Source organism: Copidosoma floridanum, unplaced genomic scaffold (genome assembly GCF_036245765.1).
Source record: "Copidosoma floridanum isolate Cflo_tuat_1 unplaced genomic scaffold, Cflo_Japanese_pri ptg000019l, whole genome shotgun sequence".
In the NCBI taxonomy this organism is placed as follows: Eukaryota; Metazoa; Arthropoda; class Insecta; order Hymenoptera; family Encyrtidae; genus Copidosoma; species Copidosoma floridanum.
Window position 1 is genome coordinate 9,446,101 of NW_028321896.1, and position 21,759 is coordinate 9,467,859.

General features: G+C 42.2%; 1 protein-coding gene across 1 annotated transcript; it reads left to right on the plus strand.

The window, feature by feature from the left end:
* The first annotated feature begins 795 nt into the window (after positions 1 to 795).
* On the plus strand, positions 796 to 19,763 carry IA-2 (tyrosine phosphatase IA-2). Its single transcript, XM_089593185.1, has 17 exons — positions 796 to 1,081; positions 4,989 to 5,101; positions 13,949 to 14,002; positions 14,090 to 14,150; positions 14,464 to 14,595; positions 14,699 to 14,810; positions 15,017 to 15,230; positions 15,305 to 15,742; positions 16,209 to 16,352; positions 16,425 to 16,471; positions 16,557 to 16,712; positions 16,791 to 16,917; positions 16,996 to 17,063; positions 17,224 to 17,607; positions 17,680 to 17,895; positions 18,578 to 18,996; positions 19,107 to 19,763. Exons 2-17 carry the CDS (start codon positions 5,002 to 5,004, stop codon positions 19,387 to 19,389), a joined length of 2,955 nt encoding a protein of 984 aa, XP_089449311.1. The 5' UTR covers positions 796 to 1,081; positions 4,989 to 5,001; the 3' UTR covers positions 19,390 to 19,763.
* The last annotated feature ends 1,996 nt before the right edge of the window (positions 19,764 to 21,759 follow it).

The following is a 21,759-nucleotide window of genomic DNA, read 5'->3' on the forward strand; positions in this document are numbered from 1 at the left end:
AGTACCGAAATGTTTTTACGTAAAAGTCAACAATCAAGATTCTACTGTCGAACGGAGATAGAAAAAAAAAAAAAAAAAAAAAAAAGAAAAAAGAAAATCAAATAGCCCGTGTGTAACCCACGTATGTACAAGAGATCGAAGCGCAAACGAAAGAAAAAGCACGCATTCGATATTATCCCCCATCTCATCTGGCTTCGTTATCTCCCCTCTCCTCTCTATCTCCTAAGCGCCGCAATTGATGAAAACTCAAGTCCTCGATCTTCTATATTTATACCAGAGCTCAGGGAAAAAAAAAAAAAAAAAAAAAAAAAAAAAAAAAAAAAGAAAAGGTAAAGCACGGAAAGGCACGAGTAAAAAGGCAGCCAGGGGTGCAAGGGGTGGCGCCGAAGGCCTAGGTACAAAGAAAAAAAATGGCAGAGGGAGAAAGGAAACAGCGCAATTACGCATTGTGTACACGTGCCTTATTCTTATACCCCCAGTAGCCGTATATATGTAGCACTATCCGGCTGTGAGTGTATATATATATATGTATATGTTCCTGTACGCCGTGAAGAGAGTGAGAGAGAGAGGGGGGGGAGGGAGGAAGGGAGTAGCGCACACAGAGCGGCCGATCGATTTGAAATCCAACGCGTTTGCCCTTCCCCGTGTATATAGCTGCCACCCCAGCGCCATCATCATCAGCAGCCACCCCGTGTATATACCTATACACTCTATCCGACCACCCTCTCTGTACTGGGAGGTGGTGGTGGTGGTGGGGGGGAGGTATCGGCTCGCGGCGACAGTTGGTGCCACAGCTTCGTCGAGCTCGGGCTGCACGAGGTCCTCGTCGCTCGCGTTTCCATGGGACTAGGGACGACGCCTGACATGCACCTCTGAGGGAACACACAGCTGTTGTCGCGAAAGTGTAGTCTCGAGAGCGACAGAGGACTTTCTGACTTTTTTTTTCTTTTTTCCTTTTTTTTTTCCATCGACTCATAAAAGAGGAGGAGGAGGTTGTATCACGTTGGGACTCGGCGCAGTGCAGGAGCGCCCGGCCGAGCGTGTAACATGAGACACCAGTGAGGCCAAAAGTCACGCCCAGGTAAGACATACGACTCTGTTGTTTGTTTGTGGCCCTTTTGCATCTTAGGCATCTCACTCGACTGGATTATTTTATAACTTTTCCGATGCTCGAAACGCCCGAAACGTCGGATGGGGGGGGGGAGATTTTTTTTCTTCTTCCAGTTTTAGCCAGTGTGTGTGTGTGTGACTCGCTCGCGTGGGCGTACCGCAATGAGAAGGCAGAACGGGGGCGGGCGCAGAACAGGAGCCGCGTTAGCTTTTGATTTTCGCGTTGTTTGCTCGCGCGAGCTCCACGCGTTTGTTTTTCATCGGCTTCGAAGATGTAGAGTCAACATCACACCAATCCGCCTACCTACACACATTACGTATGGTGGTGTGAATTTGTGAAACTTTTTATTTTTGATTTTTACGATTGAACGTGTACGTATATACATATATATGCTTTGCCCTTCAAAGGGCAACTTTGCCCCCTACTTTTACATTCCATCCGGTAAGCAAGAGTTTTATAGATTGCAAGTGAGGGAGAGAGAGAGAGAGGGAGCAACAAGTTACACACACTCGCTCTCTCTTTCGTAAGCTGTACCTCCTGCTATCGCGATGCCGATGGATAAATAACACTCGCTTCGGAATATCAATTTATACCGTGTGTGTGTGTGTGTGTGTGTGTGTGTGTGTGTGTGTGTACGTCATCATTGGTATTGCATTGAATTTCATCAAGCGTTTGCGCGAGAGTTACATTCCATTGTCGAGAGCCGGAGCCCCGATGTGCATGTATACACATACGTATATATTTATGTATCCTCTCGCCCACTCTTTCGAGCCGTGCCACCTATACATGCGTTTATACGCGTGTCGCGTCTGACCATAGCGTTGAGTGTGTACTACTCAAACACGCCCACGTATACAATATACATAGGAATTGCTTTTGATACAAACGTATATGCATAAATATATACGTACATAGGTGTGGGTGGCGGTGTCGTGTACACATATACGCACGCGTATAATTACCTCGAACATCTGCCGATACATCTATACACGCGCGTGAAGTGCAACACAGCCACGTATACATAGGGGGATGGGGGTCGCGCAACAGTACGCACATACATACAGGTATACATTTGTTATACAGGCGGTCGAAGCCATGACAAAGCGACAACCTGATGCGCGCCGACGAACGGAGTTTGCTAACATATGGTAGTACTTTCAAGCTTGTAGACACATTTTGTTTTATATCCTCAACTCATGTGTGTGTGTGTGTGTGTATATCTTGTTTTTTTTTTTTTTTTTTTTTTTTTTTTTTTTTTTTTTCCATTTAAGCTGTACAACTGTGAGAAATTACGAGCGTGTCCGACTGCAGTGAGTACGTTGCGTTTCTGTGACCTAAAAAGAGCGTGCGTCTGAAAAAAAGGTCGCGCTCGCACACCGACTCGCGAGAGAAGCGCAAATAAAAGAAACTTGATTAATTGTTTCGTTGGGGGGTCGTCGCTGTGGAAAGAGTAAGAAGAGATAAGAGTATATAATATTATATATACAGCAAGTGTGGAAGGCGGTACCGTCGGTACCTATACTCTTTGCGTGGGCGTTTTTGCGATACAGTCAAGTTTAATCCTTTGGGAGCCACTAGTCGCGAAGGAACGGATATTACATGTATATATTTGTCACTTTTCAATTTTCATGTTTCGCGCGTGCTTAGGTTATCCGTTTCATGCGCGAATAGCCTGAAATACTTACTCGTTTTTCGTTGCCTTGACAAAAAAAGGGGAACAATTAAATTTTGCAACATGATAAAACAAGATTGAAGCTTTTATTGGCTCTGAAATAATAGTGACATTTGAAACATGTGTATTATTATTTATACGTGCAATCAAATCGTCATAGCTTTTGGGAAATACCAAAAAGTCTTATCGAAGGCCCCGTGAATGATTGGTCTTTTCATTTGAACTTTACCAAGAGTTCCTGTTTCCTTGGCCTTGAAAAAAATTAACCAACTGTCTAAAATAACGTATGAGTAATTTAATGACACTAAGTTTCATTGGAACAACTGTTTTCTCGTGTTTTTACACGGTATGACGTTCCATCGGATTAATCGACCTCATCAAACCCACGAAAATGCTAGAAGTACGTCGCCTTGGACTCCATCACTGATGCCACAGAGAATATGTTACATATATTTGCATACGTTATATTTTTTCACATATTTATTTACGTGTAACATATAAAATAGTTGAATGACCTTTAATGCGCGCTTAAATCAACAATTTTATTCCGTTTCAGTTTAACATTTAATTTTATCAAATGCTTGTTTGAATTTAATTTCAAATTTTAACATTGGATTACACAATACTCGTCCCATCGTAGTGCAATATCCCGTGTGATCGAATATTCATAAGATCGATACTGTTTGGTATTCCTAACCAGCGAAATTGGTATGCACACGTGTTTACGGAAATAAAATGAAATATGTGCAAGAAAACGTATCATATTGTTATTTTCTGAACGCAACGCGTTTTATCGCGTCATTGTTATCGGGTAATCTCTTATCTACTTTGATGTTCGGGTATAGTTTCTGGCTTTTATTTTCGTGCGATAAACACTCGGCTGGTATTAAATTGACGCGCATATCTTTCCCGTTTGAGGGAAAATTTAATCAAAACTTCCACAATACGTACACCTCTAACGTAGTAAATTATGAAACACCTTTTCTCTCTCGAAACAACGCCACGGTATAGCACGATCGCGGAGTTTCGTATATGATCCCGCACGTAAATTAAACTTCAGTAAATCACACGAAGCGTTTGCTTAGCTGTCGCTAGGAGCTTACGGTTTCCTTTAAAAACGAACCAAGCGATAACTTTATTGCGCGAGGGGTGGGAAAAAAAGTCCAATGGACGCGGTAATGGCCGATCCAATCGAAGAGCAAAAAAAAAGGGGGGGTTATTAAAGCCACGTTTTCTGGACAAATCCTTTGCTGTTGACGCGCCCGTAAATTAACTACAAAATGGTGAATATATAGTTGGTTCGATCGGAACTTGGTGATCCAGCCTATCAAGCTATCTCTGATTTATCAGTGGGTTGCGAACTTTTTTTCAAGCCTTCGGTAAACTCGACAAAACTTTCCAAACATTCGTGTATTTTTATAACATTGGATGGGGTTGAAGGAGAACAAATATATATATATAAAGGTAAATTTGTAAATTTGATAATAAGTAGGTGTACAAATAAATGCGTAATCTGAAAATTCTTATGCAAGTAAGGACTTGAGTGGTATAATTGAGGGATTAGATTGCGGTGATTGGATGAAATCCGGGTCACTAGAAAAAGAGAAATCCCACAGCAAAGAGGGATATTGCTTAAGTAATTTTTTTTTCTTTTTTATGAAAATGGAAAATTCGGATCCTATTGTAGTATTTACATCATTTAATGGAGTTACATTTCAGTGGTTTGAGTTAGATTGACTAAAGTAATGCTGTTTATGTTTTTTATCATTAGAAAAAGTCAGTTTATCATTATTTTCATTTGAAAACATATTATTTAAGTTTTATTTTTATTCGGTTGAAAAAAAAAATGTAACTCTCTTTTCCCTCAGTTGACAGTGTTCGTAACCTGAGATGCAGAAGATAACTCTCGTGTATAAAGTAAAAAAAATATTCAAAGAGACTGTCGAGAAGCTCAAGTTTGAAAAACACCCACTGTAAACTTGAACTAACGGACTCGATACATCAGAATCAGACATCAATTGCACTCTGCCATGCAAATAAAATTGGTCCCAATGCAAGTCCGCCCACGAGCACCGACTGTATTCGGCAATCGAACATAAATTCGTTAAAAAAAAAAAAAAAAACATCACCTCGCCAATCCCAAATGAACGGAAAAAGGAATCAAAGGTGTACATTATTTTACAAAAATTTCCTTTTTTTTTCCAGGGACCGTTCATCCATGGTCCGTAAAAGACGGGGCGGACCGGGGGGTCCGGCATCGCCGTCCCTGCTGCTGCTGCTCCTCTTCCTCGGTGTCACCAGCGGTTACAGGAAAGTCGGTAAGTGCTTCCCCTCGAGCCGCGAGTTTTTTTTTTACCCTCCGCTACCTTTTACTCGCTGACGCGCGTATAACGTGTCAGAGGAGAGCATCTTTCGCGGAGGGAACCGAGCCATTCGTCAGAAGATGTGCACGACTAAGCTCTCTCTCTCTCTCCGTATATAGCTGCTGCCGCTCCTGGATGTTTTTCCACTCGGTTGTGCTGCAGTGCTCACGCAAATCACGTACACAACGCCCGTCCCCTCGTTTTTTCTTTTTTCCGATCGTGTTTCGCCATTTTTCCCTCCCTCCATTCCGTTTCAGTTGTTTAAAAAAAGAGTATTTCACGTGAAACTGGAAACGCCAATATAACATATACTGTACAAAACTATCCCCTTTGGACCCCTAAGCGAATCCTTATTGGCAATGAACAAAACATTTCCCTTATCTTTTTTTCTTCTTTCGTACGTTTCATGCGTTTGGTGGAATATTCCCTCGCCGTGTTTTTTCGTCGTTTCCACTACACGTGACTTTCCTTTGAGCGCGTACTTTCGTTCTAATGAGCGAGTTATTTTTAACGCTCGTGTGCGCGTGCACACGTCGTTATCCGTCAAGCTTTCCGCTTTTATCCTCGAATCAACGGAACGGACTTTTTTGTGCTTTCCCACACGTGTGTGAGTTTTCAGGAGCAACTGGAGAGCTTTTAGGTGCCTTTTCGAGTTACGAGGGCTTTTTTCCCGACAAAAAAAAAATCCACGCGGGCATCGGGAAAAGTTGTTCCGCGACAAGCTCTCCGGCGATTATACACCCCGACACGTTCTTGAATTCGCGGCGCTTGAGCTTTAGTTCCGAGCACCTTCCACTTGACTCGGTCCAACCGTACGTGGCTCAAGTGTATAATTTCCATACGAAGGACAAAAAAAAAAAGAAAAACGAGAGCACTTGGTTCGGCGAGTGGGTGCTCGTGCCGCTGCACAATTTCAATTTCCTTGATGGTAATGTGTTCGGGGGACGGCACCGCTGGAATGAAAAGTAGCCGAAATTATCCGTATAGTAGCTATTATACACGGAGTCTGTTGCTGCCCCAGACCAAAATTGAACTCGACGTGGAAAGAATAAAACAGCAGATACATATAAATGGCTCACTTACGTGTGCAACACTGCTCGTCAATGCGTTAACAGTTTGTTCTTACATTAATTTATTTCACTTGTGTTTACTTCAATTTCATTTGTCGAGTTGAAAAAACAAAAAACAAAAAAAAATAGTGACTTTAACGTAGATTTTACTCTTTACATCTTGTATTTATCAAAAAGAGTAACAATCGCTCGAATCGTTACTTAGGTATTCACGTGAAAACAAAAATTTTGAATTGAAAATGTATATTTATTCCTATAGCGAAATATCATGACACCCAAGTATGAAAATAAAAAATGTGTAGGTAATCCCATCAAACGAAATATCCACAGTAACGACGGCGTCTCTTCAACTGAAACAAAACGATGTAAAATAAACTTGGCAACAAAAGAGTATATACTTACACGTTTTCATTAACAATACGCCCAATTGGCGTAGAAATTTGTTACATAATAAAGAGTATCGGCGAAACGTGATGCACAACGCGCCTCTGTTACCTTTATCCCTCCCACTCGACGCCAAATCCAAGTTGTAAGTATTACGCAACACAAAGTCCGTATCCGTAGAGAACTGCTAACGATGTAGGCGGCACTCGATGGAGCAACATATCAACTTATTAAAATAACTTTGTGCAGGAATTACATAAATTAATTGAGGGATGCTTATTTCGCGAGTTTCGGGTGATTTGTATGTTTATATTACGAAATACAACGCTGCACGACAATACATCGCCCGTAGCGCAAAGGGTTTATCTGCTCCAGCGCCACGCATACGTACACGAAGCGGTGGATTAAATTAATTGTACGCTCCGCTTACGCCTCCCTACCCCCACTAATCCTCTTTCTGTCTGCCAGTATGCATTTGGTTTGACAATCCCGAGGAATTTATACGCGCGTACCTCGCGCGTATTTGTCTTCCGTGTCGCTTTTGTGTCCGCTGAACAATGATTTTTCCCAAAGTTCAACGCAACGGTATTTTGATTGGAACTTTTTTGACGCGCGGGTATACTTTGACATCAGAGGAGTTATCCGCGTTTATTCATGCAGCTTTTCGAAAGTGAGAATGATGGATACGCGCGTAAAATGGGAAGAGACGAAAGCGGAGACAAGTGTTTTATCGACGCTGAAGCATTTTTCACGCGTATTAAAACAATTTTCCCCCATACTACACCCTTCGGTGGGAGAAAGACGGTGAATAATTACACCCTTGTATTACCTGAATTCATGAAGAATGGGATTTATCAATGGTACGTTTTCTCGTGTTATAAATCTTCAATTTTTTTTTTTTTTTCTTTTGCTACTTATACCCGTGCTTTTGACGTTTCATTCGATATTTTTAGTTTTAAAAAATTTTTAATTACAAATGTAAAAAGCCTCGTGTTATTTTTTGCTTGTAACAATTTACACGAGACTATTCAACCGTCCACCGAATAAAAGAAAACAGATACTTATCCAACCTCCAGCCAAACAAAAAAAAAAAAAAAACTCCTGTACTCCGAACAAATAAAACAATAGCAATAATAATAATAAAAAAACGTGTTATACACCACATGTATAAATAAGTGTACCTATTTCTCGCAGATCTATGACGTCAATCATTAAATCGCACCTCAATTGGAGAGTATGAAACAACATCCATCACGCAGAGCAAACTCTGCTCAAAGTTTTTGTGTAACTCGGGAGCCCTTACTGCTGAATGAATGGAACACGTAATGTATACCGAAGCTATACGTGTTTGATCTCTCGCTCCATATTACCCTCGTGCACATCCATGTACCCAAGCACGATATAATATACGCGGCTCTTTGGTATGCCAGCGAGAAAACCGAAATATAGAGTCGTACTCTTATATACGTATCATGTATAACTAAAAGTATATATCGAGGAGAAAAGTGTGGGTCGCGTGTGTACACGGATGGCGTAAGTATAGCGGAGTGCAGAGCTTTCAACCCAGGCTGGTGCGGGTATTGGACGCAGCTATAAAGGAGAATTGAAACCAACGCAATATCCATAAACCTCATGTAATAATTGTACAACACATCACTCGGTCGAGCATCATTGTCTATACGTGTATACAACACGTAGACGTAAATATTATACCTATGCGCGCGGTAGACGCAACTCTGGTCGATGAGAGGGGGTGCGAGAAAGCTCGCGCCCACGCTCGCCCGACAGTTGTATATAGGTGTACATCCCGAGCTTGCGCGTCCCACGCCACCACCACCACCACCACCATCGCTCTGCCGCCGCCTTCGCAAACTTCACCCCAGCTCACCCATCTCCATCCGACTTTATCTTTTTCTCCTTTTTTTCATCCACACGTATACACTTTCTCTCTTCATTTATTCCTCCGGTACGCGTATACCGCTTATCCCACAGAGCTTTTTACGTTATACGTCTACCCCGAGCTCAGCCGATCCGGCTACTCTATCGTCCCGGATCCTCTTTAATAGGTCTCTCGTCGCGTTCAAGCTTTTTTTTTCCCCAACATTCGTGTATCCTTCCTTGGTTTAAATTGTTTTTTTTTTTTTTTTTTTTTTTTTTTTTTGTGTCTTCCCAGGCTATAATTGCAGAAAACGCCCTCTGTTACGTCTCACGCGCGTTTCACTGGCTTATTGCCAGTACATGATTATATTTCACCCCCTTGGTGGATACACGTACATTCACCTGAAGCTATACTTTTAAATACGAAATTTCATTCATCTCTTACCTTGACTGTTATTTTCTATTTCATTTTTGCAAGAATTTTAATAATTTCACCTCAAGCCTGGGAACAGTTTCGGCCAGAAAAAATATTTATTTGTGTAACAACTTGTTGTCCATTTCCCGTACTATGGTCATGGTCCGCTTAATCATTGCAAGACGGACACAAGATGAACCTGTACCGATCCTTACGAGAGAAAGCTCACGTTTCTCGTTTATTCCCGGCTCTTACGGCTCTCCCTTTCTTTCAACGTCCGGTTCGTGATGAATCGCCCCCCCCTCCACTTACATTTTTTCTACTCTCGGTACGTGTACGTGTTCCATCTTTTTTCGTCTCTCACTCTTTCGTACAAAAGTACAGCAGATCCGAGAGGGACGCTTGAGAAATGGCATCGCGTTCCCGTGACATTGAGTGCACTTTGTTGACACGTGGGCACTTATGTTTAGGTTCACGCAGAAACACCTGTTACCTATTAAATGTACCCACCACCTATACACAGCGAGGTTTTTCTTACTCCGTGATTATTATTAACAACATTTGAGGTGATTACGAGCGGTGAGCTTTTTTTTCATTTTTTTTTATAAGCTTACAAACTCGAGCATTCATCGATTCGATACTTTTTTTGTGCCTTTGAAAGACTCTGAATTGCATCAACAAGTCAACGCTTTATAAAATTAGAACCGAATGGCTTGTTTCACCTGTTGCTGTACGTGTACAATAAAAGGTCGGAAATTCATTACCTGTTTCGAAGGTCCTTCAAGAATTGCGGCTTAACCGACAGACTATGCTAACTGTCTCTTTTTTTTCCAAAAAATTCGATTTGGCATACCATTTGTATCCAGAGAGAACAGTTTTTCCGGGTTATTTATTTCCGTTTCGAGCCAAGTCGATGAAAATGTTCGCTACTTTAACTGAAAGAACCACCATTACTCAGAGCAAGAGCTTTTGTGGAAAAATGTGTACGTGGTGCTCCCAAGAAATATAAACGTACCTCCTTTTCACGCATGATCTTAGAGCTGAAAAAAATGTATGTACAAATGTACGAAAGCACGATTCGGTTTTACTTGCACACTGGCTTCGATCCAAACTCCTTGCCCGTATATAATGAATGATGTCATTGCAAAAGTGACGAGTCGACTTGCCACGCGCCACTGCGTGTTTTGAGGCCAACCTCGAATATTCCGTTTGGAATACTCTATTAATATGTAATATCGCGATGAAAATGGGGTGAGGAGCAAAGGTAAGCAATGAGGATGAAAAATACGACCAGTGTTTATGTGAGAACAAAACAAGCGCCGGGACGGTTTAAAAAGTATTGCGCGTCTGCAACTTATCGAAGCAGATGATAAGAACTTTCTGCGTAAAATGTGTATTCGAACGGATGGAAATGAAACTTGTGTGTACACGCGCAGATATGAGGAAAACGTGTCGAGACATTTTTGTGGGTTGGGGGAGGAAAAAAGTTATTCTCACAAATCAAGCGGGTGGAAGAAATTAATCTCAACGCAGGGGCTCAAAGTGGAAATCAATAAAATCCCGGTGTATGGCGTTTTCCACAGCTGCGCAAAACTCGATGCTGAAAAATAAAAATTCGGCCGGAGTCGCTCCAGTTGTCGATAAATAATAAATTAACGCGCTTCGTGAATTCGATCGTAGACGCGCGCGCTAAATCGATAACTATCCACATCGTCGTCGTCATAATTAAAGTGCTCGAATTTCCCCACCCGAAACTAATTAGGCTGTATGAATCACCGTGAAATATATATGTATATGTTCATGGAAGGTATTAAAATTCAAGCAAAATTACCCGTCGTCGCGAGCTGGGATCAATCACCGGGACGTCGATCATCTCAGCGGAAACGGGACGGTTTTACCCATTAATATCTCTCGGGTGTATACAGGTATGCATATAATTATATGTATATATTATATCGGCGCTAGAGGTACGATAGCCGTTTGAAACAAATTCATCGTCATTCGAGCTGTGCAGAGAGCTTTGTACTCCGGAAATGTGTATACCCTTTTGTTCGAGCTAACATCCATGCAAATACATATCTAGCTACGATGTAACTTTCGCCGTTGCTTTTGTTGCCGGACTCCACAGCGCATTTTGTATTTCTTTTCCCTGAAAGAGAATAAATTGGTTTCAAATCTACGTGCACAAGCCTTGCGACGGGATGAAGCATACATAATAACATCCAAGGCTCGACTCGGTAGCAGGAGAGCCTTGTGTAGTGGCTCTTTAAATTTCCAGTCCCTTCGCTTTCGTATGCATAAGCTTTTGGTGCAAGAAAATGGGAAAACTTCCTCGGACTTTTTCAGATGAAGCTGTAATCGTTTTATCAAAGATTCACTCGAAGAAGATACCCGAAAGTACTTATTTACCCGGTGGCTGACCGCACACGGACTCGTACTACTTGGCGCGTGCGGGAGAGCCCGAAAATCCTTGATAAAAAACCATCCACCCCCTACGAATCCTCTCGATCGGTTTGGTTATCATCACTGTCAAGGTGGGGTGTTTCTTTTTCACGCACTTCGGTCGTGTTCAAGTATACATCTACAATCTACACGTAACAAGACTACGTAGAATTTTTGATCCAAAAGAGGTAGATATTATATTTTAGTGAAATTAGGGCAGGTGTCAGTTTAATTATGGCAGCAAAAGTATTAGATACTTTTTTAAATATGAATGACATTCAATAAAAGTTACGTGTACACCATGCATATTGTTGATTGTCGAAATTTTGTGAAATATCGAGCAAAACCAGATTTTGTTCAATAGATCCAGTAAAAAATAGATTAAAAGCCAAAGTAAAGCAACCATGGTAATTTTTCACACCATCAGTCGAACAATGACGCACACACCTCACCATTACGTAAACGTCAGACTCATTAACTCGTACATTTATATTTGTACCCTCCTCGCGTCCATCCGTCTGATTAAAACGCCCATTGAGCGCTTACATCGAAATGCCACGTAATATATTATTTCCCAGCCCCATATGCTCTCTGTGCACGTGTACGGTGATTTTGACACTGACGCCCGTGTGCACCGGTGCACTTCCGTACACCAAGGTATATTTGCAAACTAATTTTCCGCCCAGCCTCGGCGGTCAACCGAGAAAATCCCTTTGCGCGCACATTCGCTGTGGCGTTACATTATTGATGCGAATGTTCTCTCGTTTCCATCGGTATATACGTGGCCGTTGGGATCGAGTCGAGTGACGTTATTCCCGGGCGACGGGCCATCGCAAAGTTACCGGGCTCCAAGCGATTCAGGCTCAAAGTTTGAACGCGAGTATTTGATGCTACTTACGTTCGGATGAATTTACGTTACGACGGTTAAACCATCTATTTTATCCGCAATCGATGGTACATGGAAATAAAATTTTTTTTAAATTCATCAAGTTTATACGGCTTCCTCGCTCGAGAACATTTTCTTTTCTCATATCACGTCGCGCGAAAGTTGCGCAATTTTTAGCTCGAGATATCGAGAAACTCTCACGCATCCACTTGGCGAAAGCGTGCATGTGAATGCCTCCGGCAGCTCCTTCCGAGAGCTATGCGCTTTCTTTTATGCTCCCTCTTTTTTTTTTTTTTTTTTTTTTTTTTTGTCACTTTTTAAAACTACGATACTCCACCCACTCGAATAGAATCGCTCGAGGTGTACCCGTTGTGCGCGAGTTTGCGCATATCCACTCGGAAACCCTGACCACTCCTGGATAAAATTTGCTCCTTTTTATTCTACTTGGTTTAATCTTCCCCTTATATATATATATATATACCCCCTTCGCTCCGATGGAACCAAAAAAAATCCGACCTCGCGCGCTTATGGGATACGCGAATATTTACCTACCCTGTGGAACTGGAGCTCCGAGGCTTGTGAGAGAAAGGAGCATATCGCTCGAGGTATTATACGCAAACGAAAAAAGAAAGAAGGTCTATAGGTGTATACCTACGTGCATCGGTTGACGCGTGGCGCATTATTTGCTTTTGTTTTCTCGCGCCAAACACCGAATTCCACTTAAGAAGCTCCATCATATGTATGTATGCGTCCCATAATCGTATATATTGCACGCGTACGTATTTATGTACTACAGGTGCACTAAATAAAAAAAAGGATACTTTACACACGCGCGTGTATACCAACGAGTTCCCATTAAGACCATCGAAATATTTTTCCCTGATTTTCGATCTGTTTTCCTCCTGTTTCTCTTTTTAATCAAGATGACTCTAATGGATTGACTTGTAGGATTTCATCAAAAAGATTATTTTCTTTTCTTTGCACCTTTTTTGTTTTTGTTGTTTGATTACAGAGAGCTTTTTTCCACCCAAATGATAAAGCTTCGAAGATGCAAGGTTTTGATTTTCATCCTCCGTACGGATGGTTTAATTTGTCAAGTAGTCGCGACTGAGTAATGGACAACGACTCGCAAAATTTTCACTTGACAAGCCGTCGGAGCACATTTTAATAACGAGCAATTATGAAACTTTATGCCTTACTCTCGCGCAAAAGTTTCTTCTTAAAAGCATTAGCTTACTCATTTTTTCCTTTTTTTTTATCCGACGAATGTATAACATTGTTTAGAGAAGAAACTTTTTTTTTAACAACACGGTGAAAACACTCAACCGTATGAAAAAAAAAAAAAAAAAAATTTGAAACGAGAGCGAGTATAGAGTGTAGAATCTCGTTATTCGTTTTGCGTTGTGTATAATCACATTTTGTTTCGCGAAGCTGAAATAATTTAAAACAGAAAGAGAAAGAGAGAGAGAGAGTGCGATTTATGGTGAATTTTATTGCACCTCGTTAACTGGAATTTAAATCGCTGGGTTTCGCGGTTTGGTCGGAGAGCAAAACAGCTCTAGACTCGAGATTTCTATCAAACGATAGCATCGTCGTACGGTTGATGGAAAATTATACAACTCCCACGCTAAAACGTGATAAAAAAAAAAAAAAAAAAAAAAAAAAATAGTTTACAAAAGTTATATGATGGTATAAATAAAAAATGCATGACGATTTTGTCTGTACAGGTTGTGTATTCAGTAAAACGGTGTGCAAGCCGGATATCGAAGTCTGCTACGACGGTAAGAATCCATCGAAAAAAGAGAGAAAAAAAAACTTTGCCCTCGCTTGGAACATAATTGAACGATCAATACCCTTCTTACTTTCAGACAACGCGTTCGGAAGATGCTTGAGGCTCGACGAGGACCTGTCGGAGAAAGACTCGTACCAGTCAGTATACCATATATATCATCCTTTCTCTTTTGTCACCATAATATGTATAATACACTTTTGCACTTATTGTCAAAGATCCAAACCACATCCTTACCAACATATACACAGACATGGCAAAATAAGCAAAGCCACAAAGCTCATCCATCTCACACGACACTCGAGTCTGTCTCTCTCGCGTGCCTGTATGGCATTCCACGCAACCCAATCACCCGCACGAGAGAGCTTGCGGATATTGCGCCCCACTATATAACATCATCATCATCATCATCACCATTAATACGTGAGCATACATGCACGTTATGATTAACAGATACGAGATGACACCGGAGGAGCTGGACCTGCTTCGCGTGGAGCTCGAGAGGCTCGAGTACCTCGGCTACAAGTGGTCCGACGACTACACCCAGTGCGCCATGCAGGTGCTCCTCGACGACGTGCGTTACAGGTATGGATATAATTCATCACCGAGACGATTGTTGGCTTGAGTCGATCCGCTGTTGGGATATATGTTATACATGTGTATATTGTGTTGTGCTCTGGGCTTTCAGGACCAACAGCGACGTCGAGGAGTTGTGCAGTGACCTCAGGCTGCGAGGCGACGTTCCGTACGACGAGGAAAACCAGCTCGTCGACATCAGCGACAACACCGGCGGTCTAACGGTGATGATTGCGGCTTTTTTCCAATCCCTGCTTTGCAATCCCTGTACCTTTTCTGCCGCGATATTTCTTAAAATTGGCACCTGTTTCTTTTTTTCCCCTTCTTCCAAATAAAACATTAAAGGTTTTGCTGCATCTTTGACAAAGAGTCAAACAGCGAGACGAAAGTAGAGAGAGAGGCGCACCACAATATATTCCTGTTTGTATAGGTCGAGGAGCCACAGGCGGTGGTAAAGTTCACCCCGAGTCGGATGGAACCGCACGGGGACTACGCCGATGAGTTTTACTACCCGTCGGAAGTCGGGCAGCGAATGGCCGAGGAGAGGAGGCGAAAAGAGGCGGCAGTGGGCTACAACGATTACGACAAGCCGGTATCGGGCTACTTTGGCAAATTAAACGCGCCTGGTGATCCCGTGGCCGCAGGTAGGTGTGGGTTAATTGGGAGGAAATGGGGCTTGACTTGATTGGCAATAATTCGAGTCGTCGTCACGTTGAAGCGGCCTACCGGCGAGACTCGAGGTCCTTGAGGAAGCCGAGCCTGGGCCAAATGGTGCAAGCCGAGGTCTACTCGAAGGAGAACTACCCGATCCCCCGGGAGTACGTGGACGCGCTGCGCGACTACCTGGAGACCAGGACCACGAGCGGTGACGGAGAACCGGACGACCTGGAGTTCATACCAGTGAACGACAAGAAGCCCCTCTCGAGCTTAAATAACGACGACGACGACGACGGAGAGGAGGAGGAGAACTACGAGAAGGCCTTCTCCAGGAAGTACAAGCAACCCAGTGACTTTCTCGGTCCCAGAGCCGACACGAGCGATCAGGACGACGATGACGAGGAGGAGGAGGACGACGTCAAGGATTACGACGAAGGCCATATTGGCGAGCCGGTGGGTTATTCCAAGCCGTTGGGGAGCGGGCGACGGCAGCAATCGAGTAAGTGTTTGTTTGGGCTATGCGTATCGATTTCACACTCGTGACCTGTTGTTTTTCGGCACTCCGCGTGTGGAAATAATCGATCGAGCTCCTGTGATGTAAATGGCTTTTTTTCACGCTGGATGACGATGGGGTGCGCAACGGGATAGATAACGAGTCCACTCGTGATTCTCCCCCCACCCCTTTTTCTTGTCCCTTTTATCGATCGACCGGGAATTTAACATCGTTAGGGTGTAAGACACGAGAAAACTACATCGCCATTGAATTCATTTTCAATTTTTCGAGCTCGAATGGATTTTTAAATGAATCAGCGATTGATGACGTTGGAGCGCCAACGTAGCCTTTACAGATGGGAAAGGACGCGCGCGCGCGCTCTGACGTCGATCCTTTTTCCTGTAACTCGTAAGTGATTTTTAAAACTGATGGTATGTACTCGTGTGACCGGGTACGAATCAATTGTCGACAGAAGACTACGCAGATTTTTCCTTCGAGGACTTTTTGTGGGGCCGCGACTCGAAAGGTTTCAAGAGGAGGGAGCGCCTGGACGTGAAGAAACCGGGTCCACTGTTCTCGACCAACAACTTTGCATTCAAAACTCAGGCCCCACCAAGTGAGTTTCAATCTGTTTTTCCGCCATTATACACCATATGGTACTATATACACCAACTATTATTGATTATAGCTTCCCATCTCGAGAGCAACGACGCCGGCGACGACGGTCAAGATGTTGTGAGTTAAATTGGGTTTTAATCATCATATTCGATTGGTGGGGCGAAAAAAAAAAAGAAAAAAGGAAAAATGTTTTGAATTACAGAATCAAGTGATGTACTCGCCGGTGAAAAAGGAGGTAAAGAACAAACTGGAAAGTTCGATATCGACGTCCTACGAGAACGTGGATCTGGACCACGTGTATGTACAATTCAAGCAGGACATCAATTCCTGGCCCGAGGGAAACAAAATTGTCCAATCGGTTAGCTCGCGAAACCCATCACACCTATATAATATATTAAGTTGATATAATGCATGTATATACACGTTTTCGTTGCAGGTGGGCGAGCTCATCGGGTTGAAGCCGAGCGAATTGAACGGGATACGCGTGGGACGAGCCGAGGTGACGTTCAAAGTGTCCAAGAACAGCAAAGGCTACAACGCCACGGACGTTGTTCGCATGATCGGTAAGCCAGCGCGTCAAAGTCACGCGAATAATTCAAGCTCTCACATAAGTACATATCCACCTTTTGTGTTTGCAACAGATGGCATCCGAGGCGATTTGAAGAAACAACTCCAGGTGGACGTGATCCGCGCGGGCATCGGTGACAAGGTAATATGTTTAACACTTGAAAGATCCACCCTGACATTTTTGTTGCACAGCAGTAGATCCATTATACTCAGGCCCTTGCAGGTCTAATATGTATCTTGAACAAACGTAATTAATTACATGCTTTGCCCCTTGCCAATTGCACACACGCGCGCGGGCATAGACAAAGCTGCCGGCAATGCTGGACGTGTCGAGCGCGAGGCCCGAGGTGGCTCCCAGCATGTTCGGCGCCTTGGTTGGGGCCAGTGTGGCAGCCGCGTGCGCCGCGGCCGTGGTGATACTGTTCATAGCGTGGCGGCACGCCAAGTCGCGGGCCAAGCTGGCCGGGCTGCGCACTCCGGATCCCGAGGCGTCCAAGGACTACCAGGAGCTGTGCAGGGCTCGGATGGCTGCTAAACAGCCGGACAAGCCGAGTGACTCGCCCAAGGGCTTCGACTTTGGCCGGCTCATCGAATCCGGTAGGAGCGACAGCCGCTCGAGCACCTCCTCGTGGAGCGAGGAGCCACCCACCACCAACATCGACGTTGCCACGGGCCATCTCGTGCTCGTTAGTATTCATTTGATGACGTTGGATATATATATATATATATTTTTCTAACTTGGTGCGATTGGGGTTTAGAGCTACATGGAGGAGCACCTGAAGAACCAGGAGAGGCTGGACGAGGAGTGGGCGGCGCTTGTCGCGTACGAGCCCGAGCCGTGTTCGACGGCTGTGGCCGAAGGCAACGCGGATCGCAACAGGGTGGGTGCGGCGCTTCCCTACGACCACTCCAGGGTCGTACTCAACGATTTGGCGAACCTCAAGAGCTCCGACTACATCAACGCTTCGACCATCGTAAGTTTACGAGCGATCGCGTCGTAAATTACTAATTTTTCTCGTTGAACATTATGTTCCAACTGATGAACAGTGGAATATTCGAGTGTACGCGATGTTTCGAATCATATTGAGAATCTGGAATCTCGTGGAAAGTAAAAAAAAACAAAAAAAAAAAAAAAAAACGAAAATCGCAATGAAACATTATTAGACGAGTTTGTTGAAATAAAGTATAACTCTTTGTTGGTTCTTTTGGATGCTGCCCCGCGATTACAGAAACCGGTAAGTTTTGACACGACTCAAGCTTACACGCCTACAATTTTCCATCAACGTAGAGGATGTATTGAATTTACAATTGAGCAGTAGATTTTTATTATTTATCAGCTTCCCGAATGTAATTGCTCTGTATATCGTTGATGAATCATATGACTATACAGTTCAGTAGTGTGTTATTTTGATACTCGATATAATTATGCCAGAACCAGCATGTAATACGTAATGTTTGTATTTTTCATAATTTGCGGCAAGCTTTGCAGTTTTTTTGGTTAAGTATAAATATGAAGCTCAAAGTGTAGCATATTAGCTCGTAAAAAGAAAAAAAAAAAAAAAAAAACAGACAGTAACTCTCGAAATAATTAATTAGTTCAAACTCAATAGATATGACCCGTGTACGCTAATCTAGAAATATGACGTGTGTCCCCAGACCGACCACGACCCGCGCAACCCGGCCTACATAGCAACGCAAGGCCCATTGCCCCAGACGACGGCCGATTTTTGGCAACTGGTTTGGGAGCAGGGTAGCGTAGTCATAGTGATGCTGAGCCGACTGACCGAGGAGGGCCAGGCCATGTGCCACCGCTACTGGCCTGACGAGGGTTCCGAGATCTACCACATCTACGAGATCCACATAGTCTCCGAGCACATCTGGTGCGACGACTACCTCGTGCGCTCGTTCTATCTCAAGAATCTGCGCACCAGCGAGACCCGCACCGTCACCCAGTTCCACTTCCTCTCCTGGCCCAACAACAGCGTGCCCAAGTCCACCAAGACTCTCCTCGAGTTCAGGCGCAAAGTCAACAAGTCATACCGTGGCAGGTCCTGTCCCATCATTGTCCACTGCAGGTAACTGCTCGTACCGATTTTTCTCTACTCACGGCTGACCAAACTCGATTTGTACTACTTCTAGAGGCACCCTCCCAATCAAAATAAAATAAAATAAATGTCATTCACAGCGACGGAGCGGGTCGTACCGGCACCTATTGTCTGATCGACATGCTGCTCAACCGCATGTCCAAAGGAGCCAAGGACATCGACTTGGCCACGACTCTCGAGCACATACGCGACCAGCGGCCGGGGATGGTCGCCACCAAGCAGCAGTTTGAGTTCGTCCTCATGGCGGTGGCCGAAGAGGTGCACGCCATCCTGAAAACCTTGCCCGCCGTAGCCGCTGCTGACGACAAATCAACCGCTGCTGCTGCTGCTACTGACAAACAGCCCACCAAGTCCGATAAGTAACTTTCCTTCCCTATGTAAACCAATTCACCGTTCTCTTACTTTTTTTTTTTTTTTTTTTTTTTTTTTTTGTTGTCCCTTGAATTATCGGATGTAACGCGTATACCTCAAACTCGGTTGGCTATTATTTCGACTCCGTACGCCCATTGTATCGACGAGATAGGACTGACCGATCTCAAACAATTTATGGAACTATCATAGACTGTTTTAGTACGGGGTATGAGTATAGGCTTTTGCTTGACTTTTTGCATGGGAGGACGCATATATTTTATCATGTGTACATGTATTTTATATGTATATGTATATCTTGTGGTGACGAGGCAAAATGTGTACAAGTCATTCGGTCGATAAACATTCAAAAATGTACGTAAAAAAGGAAAAAAAGAATATGAATACGTTTTTTTTTCTCTATTATTATTTTTATTTGCACGCTTGGTGCGTGCGTCAAAGCGATTTTTAATTTTCATCGATGAATGTATAAAATGGAGGTATACAGTAATTTATCGTGTAAAATTGATGTCAGTGATGCACATCATCTCTCTGTGTGTGTACACTACTTGCATGTCGGCCTATAATTGTAAGAACATATATAAAAAAATTAAGGAATCGACAAGATCGAGACTCGCAACTTTTTGCGCATTAGAAAATCATTATACCTATACGCTGAAATTCACGTACTTTTATTCGCTCTGATTATTGCATCCTATCGATTAATTCACGATTTATTTTTTACTGTGAGAAAAATAAAGAAAGAGAAACCAGACTCATCGAAAACAACATGTTACTGAATGAGACATAAAACAAAGAATGCCTAGACGTTTAATTGACGAACTTGCAAGAGAATTCATCGATTTTTGGCTAAACACGTTTAAAGGATATATTACTTATGTACTCCGAGTAACGAGGATCATGATCACGCTGCACAACTTATGTAATATGCGTATGTGTGTACTATACTCGGTGCAATTATTAATCACGTAAGAGTGTACGGTACTATTTCCTATTTTTTTCCTTCGTAAGAGCAGAGATTTACTATTTTTTCCCGTTACTTGTACGTTTGGGAGAATTAGAACGGAGGTAAACTTTAAAACTATATAAACTGTGTATCATGTGCTGAAAGTATTCCAAGTCATTATTTCATTGATCTATTATTGATAAACAATAATAATATGTAACAACATACAATGGTGTATAATGTGTCCATGCATAAGTGTATATAATCTATAAGCGAGAGGACCATGAGACATGTAACAACTATACCTTTCTACGATACGAATTTTTCAATCAGTAGTGTCCTCAGCTTATTTCTTTTTTTATATAGTTACAGTACAATTGTATGAATTTTTTATATTTTTTGAGACACTCAAGTTATCTCGTAAAATTAAATTATTATAAGTATATTAAGAGTAACTATATATTTTTGTGTTGAATTTAAATGTATTATATTTGTGACAGTTTAAATCATGGTCCATATTCCTAACATAAATTATAGACAAATGCGTCTGACTGATGTAATTTATTCATGTGCGAGAAATAAAGAGTTATAAAAAAATTAAAAAAAAAAAAAAGAAAAAAAACTAAAGCTGAAAGACTTACTTATATGAGACGTCGGATGATACAAACGAATGTCAGCCTTGTGGTGACAGCCTTCCACTTGACTGTCTTGCTTTTTATGTAACAAAGGTAAAACTTGTAGATTATTGTGCAGAATGATCAGCTATGACTGATTTTAGAAAAGGAAATCAATTAATTTTTAATTCATCGTTACATTAAGAAAGTGTCTTAGTCGTTGGAAAAAAAAAAGAAAAAAAAAATAAAACTTCATTGCAACTACTACATACATTTCTTACTGCATGTTAAAAACACACACACATACACGAATATATGAAATGATTGTGGGAAAACGTCGATAAATTTCTTCTCAAAACTTTTTTGTTACTATTGTCTGCAAGCTTTTGAAAAAACTTAAAGATTGTAATAAAATGGCTAGTCCTTCCTTCCTGAAAATTTTGTGATACAATTTTAACAAAAGGTATGTATTTATTTATCAGCGATTAAGTATCCTTATGATGGATCTTAAATATCTTGAAGATGAATGCAAAGGAGAATATTACAATTGAATTGCTTGACTTCTTTTAACATCGACTTGCGAAATAGATTCTATATTTTTGTGTAAACCAATAATGTACCTATATAAAAAAAATCTATATTCTATGTTACTGGAGAATATGTTAAAAATAATAAATCAATCTATGTTCAAAAATGTAGTTTTTTAATATATATATTTATAGTTTTACAAGTATAAAAAATATAAGTTTTATCGAACATATTTTTCAAATACCAACAATTAATGAGTACTAATGTCATAAACTT